This window comes from Gouania willdenowi, chromosome 15 (genome assembly GCF_900634775.1).
Source record: "Gouania willdenowi chromosome 15, fGouWil2.1, whole genome shotgun sequence".
NCBI classification, from domain to species: domain Eukaryota; kingdom Metazoa; phylum Chordata; class Actinopteri; order Blenniiformes; family Gobiesocidae; genus Gouania; species Gouania willdenowi.
Window position 1 is genome coordinate 20,342,513 of NC_041058.1, and position 12,381 is coordinate 20,354,893.

At 39.1% G+C, this 12,381-nt stretch overlaps 2 protein-coding genes across 2 annotated transcripts; one reads left to right on the forward strand and one right to left on the reverse strand.

The window, feature by feature from the left end:
* Nucleotides 1-1,409: 1,409 nt before the first annotated feature.
* LOC114476954 (coiled-coil domain-containing protein 177) lies at nucleotides 1,410-3,059 on the forward strand. Its single transcript, XM_028468974.1, has one exon. It carries the CDS (start codon nucleotides 1,410-1,412, stop codon nucleotides 3,057-3,059), a length of 1,650 nt encoding a protein of 549 aa, XP_028324775.1.
* A 1,255-nt stretch (nucleotides 3,060-4,314) lies between these two features.
* Nucleotides 4,315-11,275, reverse strand: LOC114476746 (zinc transporter ZIP9). Its single transcript, XM_028468617.1, has 7 exons — nucleotides 10,819-11,275; nucleotides 10,621-10,726; nucleotides 8,320-8,478; nucleotides 8,170-8,238; nucleotides 6,299-6,384; nucleotides 6,093-6,227; nucleotides 4,315-5,125 (listed from the first exon to the last, which is right to left on the reverse strand). Exons 1-7 carry the CDS (start codon nucleotides 10,912-10,914, stop codon nucleotides 4,850-4,852), a joined length of 927 nt encoding a protein of 308 aa, XP_028324418.1. The 5' UTR covers nucleotides 10,915-11,275; the 3' UTR covers nucleotides 4,315-4,849.
* Nucleotides 11,276-12,381: the final 1,106 nt, after the last annotated feature.

Sequence of the window (12,381 nt, forward strand, 5' to 3'; positions counted from 1 at the left end):
TAGTGGTTTGTTTTATTGAATAAAACCATAGTGTATGCCTCATAGATTCATTAATCGATTTTCTCCAAAAAAAAAAAAAAAAGAAAATATATTTATTTTCACGCAATGCATTTTGGGATTGACATTTTTCTTTTCTTTTTGGTGTAAATAATGTTCGATTAATTGATGTATAAGGCATACATTATTTTATCTAATAAAAAAAAAAAAAGATTACCAGGGGTAGCAACTTTAAGTGTCCTCGTCCATCACATAGACTACGTAATACGGTATAATGTAATTTCGTTCATATTTTGTTATCAAAGCCATTATTTCAGTGGTTGGTTTTTGTTTTGTCATTGTCTCAGGCTTTGAGCGCCCGTTCACAGTTGCCAGGTTGGGTGGTTTTTCCTCCGTTAAAACTGTAAAAATTCGGACCATGCGTACATCTGAGACACACTTAGGACCAGTGTTGGGAGTAACTAGTTATTTTTGTAATATATTCCTTTTGGAAGTAACTCATAGTGTAACGCATTACAAAAGTGAAAAGTGGTAATATATTACTAGTTACAATTAAAGTAACTCAAGTTACATGCATATTTAATTTAAGTGCGTATTTGCTTTGTTTTCTCACTGCATTTACTTAAGGGAAAAAAAGATGATCATTATAGTTAAATATAACTTATGGGGAACAAAAAAGAGCTTTCTGCTGAAACAGCAGAAGTATTTGAAACAAAACTTGTGTTAACAAAACCGATGTTGTTCGAACACTATCAGTGCGATATAATTAGTGTTCTGGACCAAAACTAACTCAAAGTAGTGTAACTCAGTTACATTAAAATAAAAAAAACAGTAATATTGTAATACAAATATATTACATTTTTATAGCAGTAACTAGTAATATAAATATATTTCAAGTTTAGAGTAACTTACCCAACACTGCTTTGGACAGCCCCCTTATTTACATTATTTTTTCTTTGTTACGACCAAAACCTAAAAATAAATGATAAAACAAAAAAGGTAAAAAAAAAAAAAAAAAAAAAACTAAAAAAAACAATAGAAACAAAACAAAAAATTTTATATGTAAAAAATCAAAAATTAAATAAATAAAAGTATAAAATATAAATTAATTATATTTGTATTTTATTTTTTATTTATCAATTTAATTTTTGCGTTTTTAAACTTTTGCACTTTTTTTCCACTTTATATTCATTTATTTGTATGAAATTTTCAATTGTCCCTTTTGTTATCTTTCACGTTTATTCAGTAATTCATTTATTTTTAATTTTGCCAGGCAACCTCGCTCGTGCCCTCGGTCACAGGACAGGCCGGTGGTGGATGTGTATTAAAGTCGCACTAATCTAATCCACCTGTGCAGACTGAACAGCTGACGTCCTGCTCCTCTTCTGTGCGTAGTCGCTGGTTGTGTCGGTATGGAAAAGCTTAGGTCCGGTTCCGGTTCCGTTCTTCCCCGTTTGGACCTGAACAACTTTAATTCGCCTGGAGCTGAAAAGAGTCGGTTCGTCCTAACGAGTCCTCGCTCTCTTGAGTCCTGTGCTCGACTCGGTGTCAAACCGGTTCAACTTCTGATTAAGTCGCTGGGTGAGTTAATGGCTGAACGTCGAGGTGTTCCTGTTGAGGTGATGAAAGTTTTACATGACACATATGAAAAGGAGAGACTGAAGCTTGTGCAAATGTGTCGTGGAGAGCGTGAGAGGATTATCCATGAGGCAGCAGAGGGAGGTGCACGCTGGGAAAAACCTCCTGAGGCACCTGGTCCATCAGAACCTCTGCTCTATGCTGATCTTTGTATACAAGGAAAGACCTGCAGCAGGACCCCAGACACTCACACAGTGTCCAGCCTCAGTTTGGGGGACCTCCGATACACCCCTAATACTAGCCTCAAGCTACAGAAGATCACCAGTGACATCCGGAAGGAGATTGGTGTCACAGTATCAGACAGAGACTGTAAAATAGCTGCTCTGATGCTGGCGAAGCACGAGGAGGATGAGGCCAGACTGAACCTACGTCAGAAGGAGGAGCAGAGGAGACGGGATGAACGTGTGGAGGAGGAGGTGCAGCGTGCTCATGCTAAAATAATCAAAAACAAGAGGATGAAACAGAGGATGAGAAGATGGAATGAGATGCTGGAAGCCCAGAGGAGGCTGAGAGTGTGTGAGGATGAGGAGAGAGCAGCTCAGCTGGAGCAGGAGATAGTGCTGCAGGAAAACCGCTGGAGGAGGTTGAAGCAGAAGGTGGAGGCTCGCCGTAGGGAGAAGATGGAAGCCTCACACAAAGATGTAGATGAGCGTAAACATAATCAGGAGAAGCTTCTGAGAGAGAAGGAGGAGGTGGAGATGAGGCAGAGTGAGAATGAGATGCAAGTGGCATCAGAGAGGGAGGAGAAGGTGAGGAGAAGGAGGTTGTTAAGGGAAAGGTGGCAGAGGAAGAAGGTGCGCGAAGAAAACCAAAAGCAGCAGCTACGTCACGTCCTGCTGAAACAGCAGCTGGAGCAACATCTGGAGGAGGAGGAGGCCCGCATGAGGAGCTCTATAGAGAGGAGGCAGCAGCTCTCTTGGGAGAAGCACTGTCAGGCTGTGAAGGCCCGTTTAGAGGAGCTGCAGGAGCACGCTGCTAGAGAACAGCAGCAGATCCAGAAAGTCCAGCTGAGAGCCAAGCTGCAGAACATCCAGGAGCTCAGGCACAAACGCAACCTGGTCCAACTGAGCCAGCGACGCATCCAACGAGCCACCGTGCACATAGAGCAGCAGCAGAGGAGTAGAGCTGAGCAGACACGGCTGAGCAACCAGCGTAGGCAGCTCTGCCATCAGAGGCTCAGGGAGCAGGTCCAGATGAAGGAGGAGACCATCGGCAGACTCACACAGAGCTGCATCTACAAGAAGGATTTGAAGAGGGAGGAGCTACAGAGACAGAGGCAGCAGGTCCAAGAGGAGACGCAGAGGCTGGTTAGAGCCTCCTTCCACATGAGGGACAGAGTGAAGCAGCAGATACACAGACGCACCTTTGATCAGATGGTTCTGGAAGCTCAGCTCAGCTCCTCCATCAGCCGCATCAAACTATGAAACACATCAAATCACTTTCTGCTTTTTAAACATGGATCGAGAGCTGCTTTGATGAACGTGTAATTAAGACATGGATGTTCCTACAGTATGTTAAGGTTTAATTTATTCAGGCAACTGTTCCTTAGGAAATCCACTTTGATCTCCTGACATGTTTCGACTGACAATTGACAGTCTTTGTCAGAGACCTCTGATAATCGCTTTGGAGTTTCCTTTGAAGTTTCCTTCACTTCGCAGAAGTAAACCTTGATATTTCCTTGATGTGAGAGATGATGTTTCCTTGACTTCAAATCAAAAAAACGTCAAAGGAGACCTAGTAATTACTGCGCGGAATTCAAGGACACTTCGAAGGAAACATAATAATTACTACTCGGAAGTCAAGGAAACATAATAATTACTACGCGTAAGTCAAGGAAACATAATAATTACTACGCGTAAGTCAAGGAAACATAGAAATTACTATGCGGAAGTCAAGGAAACATAATATTTACGACTCGGAAATCAAGGAAACATAGTAATTACTATGCGGAAGTCAAGGAAACTTCAAAGGAAACATAGTAATTACTACACGGAAGTCAAGGAAACAGTAATTACTACGCGAAAGTCAAGGAAACTTCAATGGAAATATCAAAGTGATGAGCAGAGAACTCTGACAAAGACTGGCAATTTTCAGTCAAAACATGTCCGGAGATCAAAGTGGATTTCCTAAGGAACAGTTTTATGAATAAATGCAACCTTAACAGACTATTTTAAAATAAGAAAAAAAGGTGTTGCTGGAGTTATGTTCCTACTGTGGTGCTGTGCTGTATGTTGACGTTTTGACTTTGAAGGATGATACATTAGAGATGGCGAACATGAGATTTGTACTTTCAGTTGTGCAATGATACAGATGGATGGTTTATGGACTTCAATGTGTAGAAGAGCACATCACCACCACCCAAGTACAATGTTTCACACTGTTGTTAATAAGAGCCTTTTTAACTCATTTTTATTTATTGATAAAATGTGATTTTATTTTCTCATTTCAATCATCCTGCTTTTGTTTGCGTTTAGTCAATAGTGAATGACACATGATGGTTGGAATAGCTGGCAAGTTTAAGTTGTGTGGACGAATGAGAGACTCATGATTCATGTAAAGATTTGACGCAAGGACGCAGCCTTCCAGCATAGTTTGGTTACATCTGCCAAACAACTAAAAGGAACCTAAAGGAGCTAGATCTAGTGGGTGAACATGCAAACGACACAGAAACATCCTCTGTAGTTTTTAACTTATCTCCTCAGTTTATAAAACACATTCATTTGGACAAACTCTCTTTGATGTGCAAACGTGCCATGATGAGACTGGCCCTTCACACCACATGGACAGTAACCATAACGTCTCACTTTCTGCTGTTTCCAGCACTAAAAGCGACACTACAAAGTGAATAAAGAACTGACTGAATGTGGTTTATGAAAATCATAAAGCCAGCTGTGCAAATCTAAGGTTTGTCTTTGAAGATTTATAGCTAATTACACCGTAGCATTGAGGCTACTTCCTGTGTCCTATATTTTGTACTCTTACACAAAGAAATGAAAAATGAGGACCTTCTCAAATAGATTACATCTAGTAATTAATACCAGACCGTGACAGATGGTGTTACGCACTATTGTAGGTGTGGAATGGATTTGTGAAAAGCCAACAATAACAAGTCTCAAGTGTAAGTTTCAGCTCTGCTACAAGGCACATTTTGAATTCAACAAGTAGTCCACATAGGACAGTCCAGCTGAAGGAGCTGAACATCGTCTTTCCCTTTCTAGTCATCATGCAGTCCCAGAGCCAGCATCATTGGCAGACCCACACCAAGGATGAGCGTGATGCTCTCCAGTAGCCCCATGTGCTGCTGCTGGTGTTGGTGGTGCTGGATCTCCAATACACCGTCTTCCTCCAGGAGGTGAGAGCAGGGTGGGTTCCTGCTGCGGCTGCTGACCTCTGGGAGAACGTGGACCGTGGCCACGTAGAGGAACGTTCCACCTGAGAACAGCATCCCCACACCTGTAGCACTCAGCTGGTTCTGAGGCGAACTGCCAGACTGGGAATCACAATGCAGAGTAAAGTCACAAGCTGCAGATCTCACCAGGGTTTGGGTCAATTATAATTGTAATTGTGTTAATGTTAAAAATCTGTTGCTGTTGTAATGTAATTGTAATTGAGTTCAGATAAATGACTTTGTAATTGTAATTACCATGGAAATTCTGTTAAAATTGTCATTTGTGTTTTCTGGGGGTTGATTTGTGGAATAATGTTGATGAAGAAATAAAAATAAGTGACACACATTTATTTTCCAAAAAGAAGGTAGAAATACGTTTGTGTTCTTTGTTAAATGTTATATATATAATATATATATTATATGTTATGATTTATGTTGGGCATATAAGCATTTTTGTTTCTGCCTGTTTCAGCCTTATTTTATACTTAATGCTATTTAAATTGAATATTTATTTATTTTTTGTTAAACTGAAACTACAATTTCATTAAACGCAAAACAGTTCTATGGCTTACACATGTGTTTAACAATTATTAAAATATGTTTCATATCAAGTTTTCCCACTACCCGTTAGTGAATCTTCACACTCATATAGGTGGTAAGAGTTAGTTAGTGGGTTAGCGTTAGGATATAATATATATATATTTTCTATAGGGACGATACACAGAGTAACAATACTGTGAATGTAACTGATGTTTTGTACAAAGAGTTTAGAGCTATTGCTAATTTCAAACTCTTGTCCCTTGTTGGGCTTATACATAAGATATAATACATGTGCTAAAATGTAAATGTAAAAACATACATTAAATCATCACAACTGAATAAAATTAGTAAAACTGAGAACGTACTGTAATTGTAACTGAGTTTCAGGAGAAACATAGTTATAATTTATTTGTTGATGGAAAAAAAGGCGGTTACCATAATACATTTTAAAACGTAATTCTAATTGACTCCAACCCTGCAGCTCACGCATCTTTTCTTAGACTCAGAGGATTATTCTGTGTTTTCTTACAACACGGAGGATGAAGTAGGTGACGATGGCTACAACAGGTGCTGCAGCAGCAAAGGCCAGTAAATGTCCCTGGACGTATTTCTTCTCCAGGCCTCCGTGCATCAGGAAGGAAACCAAGCCGAAAGCTGCAGGTGCCTTAGAGACAGGAAACATGAGCAGGAATGAGTCAGATTTATTTCACGTCAACCCTGCAAGTTGCCTCTTACCTTGTGTAGGATCACAGCAAGAAATATAATGATCTGCACGGTCACCTGAGCTGTGGCCACGGCCGCACCCAGAGCAAATCCATCAGCTGCAGGCACACAAAAAGCCCATGGAACTATTCAAACAATGACCCTCGAAGTGAGTGCCTACACATTAGATGTGATAACATTAATTATGTTGAGCAGAGGTTCCAAACCTTTTTCAGGTCATGACCCTTTTTATATCAAATTTCTGGCGACCCCGGAAACATTTTTTCTTTAGAATTCATGTTTGATATATTGTGCTACAAATACAGAGTAGATGTGCCAGCTCAGATATTTTTATACTATGTTTTATTTGAATGAGAGAGAGAAAGCAAAAGTATAGAATACCTTTGTTTGACATTGTGTGGTAAAGAAGTACAATTTTTTCTTAAAGAATTTTAATCAGTAATTGCTTTTTATTTTATTATTACTTGACAATTCAGGTGACCCCAAGGTTGAAAAACACTGTTGTAGAGCCTCCAATTTTCCTCCCAGTTTTATTTCTCTCCATTTAAATTCAGGCTCCAATATGACATGTTTTGAGACAATATCACACATATAAAGGCTATTTGTTTACCAGAAAACGAAAGTGTGATATCCAGACATAACAAGAACACATAGTCATCAACATCCCCCGCCAAATTGGTTCTCATTATAACTCACAACCTTTTCCTAAATGTCCTAAATCTAAGAACTTAGATGTATACGTAAGAAAATATTATCACATCAGAATATAAAATGACTAACTATCTTAAACGGTTTCTCAGAAAAGCTGTCTCCTTTGAAGATACCTCCAACAGAGTAAAAACATCTCCACGCTGAATAACACGTACCACGTTCCAGAGAATTCAGTGAAATGACTCGGTTCCACCGAGTAAAACTAATGAAACTGTGCGACGTAAAATCATAATCTACGTTGTTTTTCAACCTTGGGGTCGTCACCCCCAATGTAGGGTCGCCTGGAATTTAAAGGGGGTTACCTGAAATGTCTAGTAATTGATTAAAAAAAAATAAAAATACTGTTTGAAAATGTGTTTTTAAAATTCTTCTTTTCCAAAATTAAAACACAACACACAATCTTAAACAACTGTATTACATGTTTTCACTTTCTCAAATATTAATCTAGTTGAAGTAAAATGCAGTAGGGATGTCCCAATACAACTTTTTCATTTCCGATACGATACCGATATTGCAGCCTTGCGTATCGGCCAATACCGATATTGATCTGATATCAGCATGAATCATACATATTTTTTTTTTCTTTCATAAAATTTTTGTTTGACTTATTTTGTAGTTTGGAATGTCAGAAAAGGCTTGATCATGATGTTAATCAAACAGAGAACAATAGTCAGCAACAGTAGGTATGAGAAAAACTGACCCATTTATTATTAACCAATTGGTTACATGATTTTAACCTTCAACATATTCTATAATTGAATAAAATAAAAAATTAATTGAAAAAAAGAAAAATCGGAAATTTGAATTCGATATCCGATATTTGTTGTCAGTCTGATATCGGACGGATATCAGATATTGATATCGATCGGGACACCCCTAAAATGCAGTATAAAAATATCTTAGCTAGCTGGAGTAACTTGTCACTAATCCTGGCTACACACAGTCACACAGTATAACAAACTAATGAAAAACTAATTCTAGAAAAGAAAAAAGTCAATTTGCGATATCAGAATGGGGTCACGATCCAAAAAGGGTTGGGAATCACTGTGGTAATGGACTGGGTAAACCCTGAAACGGAAGTTGGGAAATTTTGAAATGTAAATTTTCTAACAGCCTTAAGAAAACAAAGCAGAATCACAAGTTGTGTCCCATGATGAGGGTGTGCTTCATACCGGCAGCATGAATAACCAGCCCCAGTGTGGCTGTGATGTGTGCTTTGTGGGCGCGACGGGAGTTCTGATCTGAAATGAGACGTACAAAGGTAAACATTACCATGATATCCGGTAAAAACGAAGCAACGCTACTGTTGAAGGTGTGCTCACTTGTGAAAAAGTAGTTTCCTATCTGATCTACAATAAACATAAAGGTGAAGCCGATAGTTAAAGCCACCCCGATGAAGAAGCGAGGTGGAGATCCGGCTGCTGCTGAGCTCCTCTCACTGCTGTTCAGACCTGGTGGAACATCAGATGAGGAGGAAGAAGCTGGAGGGAAAAACAACAGAACAAAACAAGCTTTTCATTAAATCCACATTAAAAGACAAAGCTGGGACTAGAACGCCTCTTTCATCTCCAGCTGCCTCCCCTCTCCCTCTGAAATGGGCCGCAATCAAACACTTGTGCAAATTATGGTGGTGAGATTGTGTTTTTCAATCTGTTGTCAGGGCAACCAGTGTTTGATGGCTTTTAGCAGAAGGTCGTTGCGGCCAATCAGAGGAAAGTACAGTGTTTATGGTCAATTTCTGTCTCAAAGCACTTCAATCAACAATAAAAGTAACACATTAAATCAGCTACATTTATTCATTCACATTCTGATACTTTGACACTTAAATTAAATATTCTATCATCTGTTTTCCTACTTTTCTCAGGTATTTTTTTCTTTCTTCAATGAGAGTAATGTAAGCTATTTAATTATTCATAGTTGTATGGTTAGCACAATTACTGAGAAAACCCTGAACATTACAGTTATGAGTGATACAAAAACAACATTTAAAAGACATTTATTTAATTTTAATTAATTAATTACAATAATCCACCTTATTTCTTGAGTGTAATAGACGAGTTGGCTGGCCTGTTAGTGAGTGCTGAACAACAGCAGGTGTTTCTAGAATTAGTTTGAAAGTAGCTAAGCTCATTAACATAAATGTATGCATTTGTTAAAGCTAAAACGGTAAGCTGGAGAAGAAGCTTATTATTCAGTTTATTCTTAATAACTGGTTCTAAAAACCTGTTGTTAGAGGCTTTACATTGAAGTTGGTGTTCTGTGTTTGCAGCATCCGACTATGTTTACGCTGAGATATTTAAGTTCCACTTTATCTGTTGATATTACACAGGAAGTGGCACCCATAACCAGGATGTAGAGGAATATTTTTTGGTTGGGGGTAGAATCAGAATCATTAAACACAGGATTTGATGTTAAATTGTCCTTTGTGCCAAAAGATAGTAGTAACATGAGGTTTACCATTTGAGAGTGGTGTGGGAGCTTTGTCTTACATATGGTAAAGATTTAAATTTAGGACGCATCATCAGTAGTGTTCCTTTGAATCAGAGGGTGTTTTGGCCTTTTTAACACTAGACACCTTCATCAAAGGTGGCCAGCTACAGGGTGATCGAGCCTGAGCTTGATCCCATAACTGTTTCCCACTCTCTCCTATCTGCAGCTTTAGGCCTCACATGAGGTCTGTTCCCTGTGTTATTTTTTCTCCCTAGGAAGTTCTGGTCTTTGACCACTTCCTTTGAAGTTCTGCTCTTCAGTCTATTTGATAAAAGTGATATTTCTAAATGTCGAAAAAGTATAATTGCGCTTTGAACGTGTTTCCATTGAAAGTTGTTTTGGGCTGGCGCCTCGTAACTCCCGTGAAATCGCATACCTGGGAAACTTCGCTGCAGGAAGATGGACACTCAAATCCTCCTTATATCACTCTGTATTCCTTTATTGTTTCACGTCTAACGTGGCCGTAATCATTTTTAAGTATAATGCTAAGAAATGTGCCAGGTCTCTTCTTCTGTTTACATGTACCGCGTCATGTTTTCTCGGAGAGAATGTGTCATGTGACCATGTACCTCACGTTCTGTGACGTGTATTTGCGGAAAAAGTGCTTATGCGACATATTTCAATAAAAGTGTCTATTTGTGCGGTTGCCGTACGGACAGCCCCCCGTGCTATTAGTACTGTTACCGAAGTACACGTACACAGCATCTTAGGGTTACGGTGAGGTTTAGGTTATAACCCTATATCGCAACAATTTTTAGGGTGAGGTTTAGTCTTAGTCACGTGACTGAAACTGGCCAATGAGGGGCGCTGCGTACGGATAGAATGTCGGTATATTGATACGGCAACCGCATGAATAGCCACTGCAACCCCAGTGCTATTGATACGGTTACCGAAGTCTACGCACGTAGTGTCTTAGGGTTAGGTTTAAAGTTTGGTTTAGGGTTAGGTTATAACCCAATATCGCAACAATTTTCAGGGTTAGAGTTAACCGTACGGATAGCCACTGCCAATTTTTATTGAGATTTTGCTCATTTCCAAGGGTAATGGAAACACAGCCTCTGTTGGCCAATTCCTTCCAAGAGTGTAAAATAAAAAGAAACGTGATAAATAACCTTTGCCTCCATAAAGTTCACCTTTCCATGAGTCCTCCAACAGACCCACACCTTCAGGGACGGTAATGGACAAAGCCGTCCCACAGAGGAGACCTGCCCCCAGGATGGACACCAGCTGCAAGCTTTTCTGTAAAAATCACACAGTAAACACAGTGTCATGAAAACATCACTGTTTACGCACATCTACTTCATCCAACAGTTCATTAATAGTCGACTTACTTCTGATAGCGTGAACAACAACGGAATGAATCCAAGTATAAAAGTGCCTAAAAACATCGCCACCGATATTAAAGTAATAGTTACACCTCCGTCCATGGCGGCAGGTTGTTTAACACAGCTGATGATCAGCTCCGTCCAAGGGGATGCATTCCGCTGCTTTATCCGGCAGAGAGCTGCTCTCCTCCGGACACAGACAGACAGACAGACAGATAGACAGACAGACCGCCTTTCCACGTCGGCTCACGTCTTCTCTCTCTGGCCGTCAGCGCGAGCTCCTACAGACAGGCTGCACTCAGACACGTGATGCTGACGTATGACAACACACATGACCTTTGTTTTCATAGCTTAGCACGGACTAGCTAACAGCAGCTCGCGGTTTCCGGTTTGCCGGGAGTTGTTGTGAAGAATACTGCCGTGTGCCAAATTCAGTGTTTACTGTTAATGGCATAGACATCGTATTTATAACAAAGGCTAGATATATTAGGGCGGAGTTTCTAACATAGACATATATAATAAAGGCTAGTTGTCTCGTCCACGCTGCCGGTGTCATGTATTGCGTTCACGTCGTACTGAGATTGTATATGCGCATGCGCACTACCGAAACATGTTTTTATTTATTTATTTATTTTGGTAAAAAATAAAATAAATAATTAATTTTTGTTTTTTTTTTCAAAGTGAACGGACACGTGTTTTATTTGTTTATTGGATTATGTTACGGTTAGGGTTATAATCTCAGTACGGAGGTAAACTCAGTACGCGACACCGATGTTGTGCTGTGAAATGCACCCCCTTCATGAAACTCTCATAAAAATGTCGTATATAAATATATTTTTTCCCCCCTTTTTTCACCTAAGATCTTTTCAACATATTCAGACCTAACCATACATATATAATTTTCATTATATTTCACTTTGGGGGGGAGGGGGGGGGGGTGTTTTTATGACCTTTTTGGTCATAAAATCTTTATTTTAATGAGAAAAACTAAAAGTGTGCTTTTCTTTTAGTTGATGCATGAATAAAGCAAGTCAAAGTCGCTTTATTTACGCACGCACACACACGCGCACATATTTTATACAAGGGGTAAATACAAAATGGTGATCTCACTGTAAAGCAGAGGGATATAATGTCACCTTGTGGAATGTTTATAATGAATGCAGGTCAGTCATTTACAATTAGTTCACACATGTCAAATAAAGTTTTAATCAATTTTTCAGAATAACTCAAAATCAGTGGGATATCTGAGTTTGAATAATTCGGATCATTATTTTAAATTATCCTCGCAGTGATTCCTGGATAAAATTAGTGACCGAGGCTGGCTTCTTAAATATAAACAAATATGGAAAAATCATCTCCAAGATCCAGCTCCATTTGAAAAGTCATAAATCTCATTTTACAACAACTTACAATAGCAATAGAAGGAACCTTTTTTTTCTGAGAACATGGCCATCAAAAACACTCAAAAGAGACTGGTGCGTTTGGGGCAATACACTTCAAATACTATTGTTGTTTGGCTTCTGAGAACTATGTGAAATGGTATGAAAGGAGTATTATATACAATTATTC

What these genes read in the sequence shown, in the direction of transcription:
- LOC114476954 (XM_028468974.1), top strand. Translation starts at nt 1,410, where the DNA reads ATGGAAAAGCTTAGGTCCGGTTCCGGTTCCGTTCTTCCCCGTTTGGAC.
- LOC114476746 (XM_028468617.1), bottom strand. Translation starts at nt 10,914, where the DNA reads ATGGACGGAGGTGTAACTATTACTTTAATATCGGTGGCGATGTTTTTA. An exon ending in GCTGGTTATTCATGCTGCCG is followed by an intron (nt 6,385 to 8,169) that starts GTATGAAGCACA and finishes GTGTGCCTGCAG; the next exon opens with CTGATGGATTTGCTCTGGGT. An exon ending in CCTACTTCATCCTCCGTGTT is followed by an intron (nt 5,126 to 6,092) that starts GTAAGAAAACAC and finishes TGTGATTCCCAG; the next exon opens with TCTGGCAGTTCGCCTCAGAA.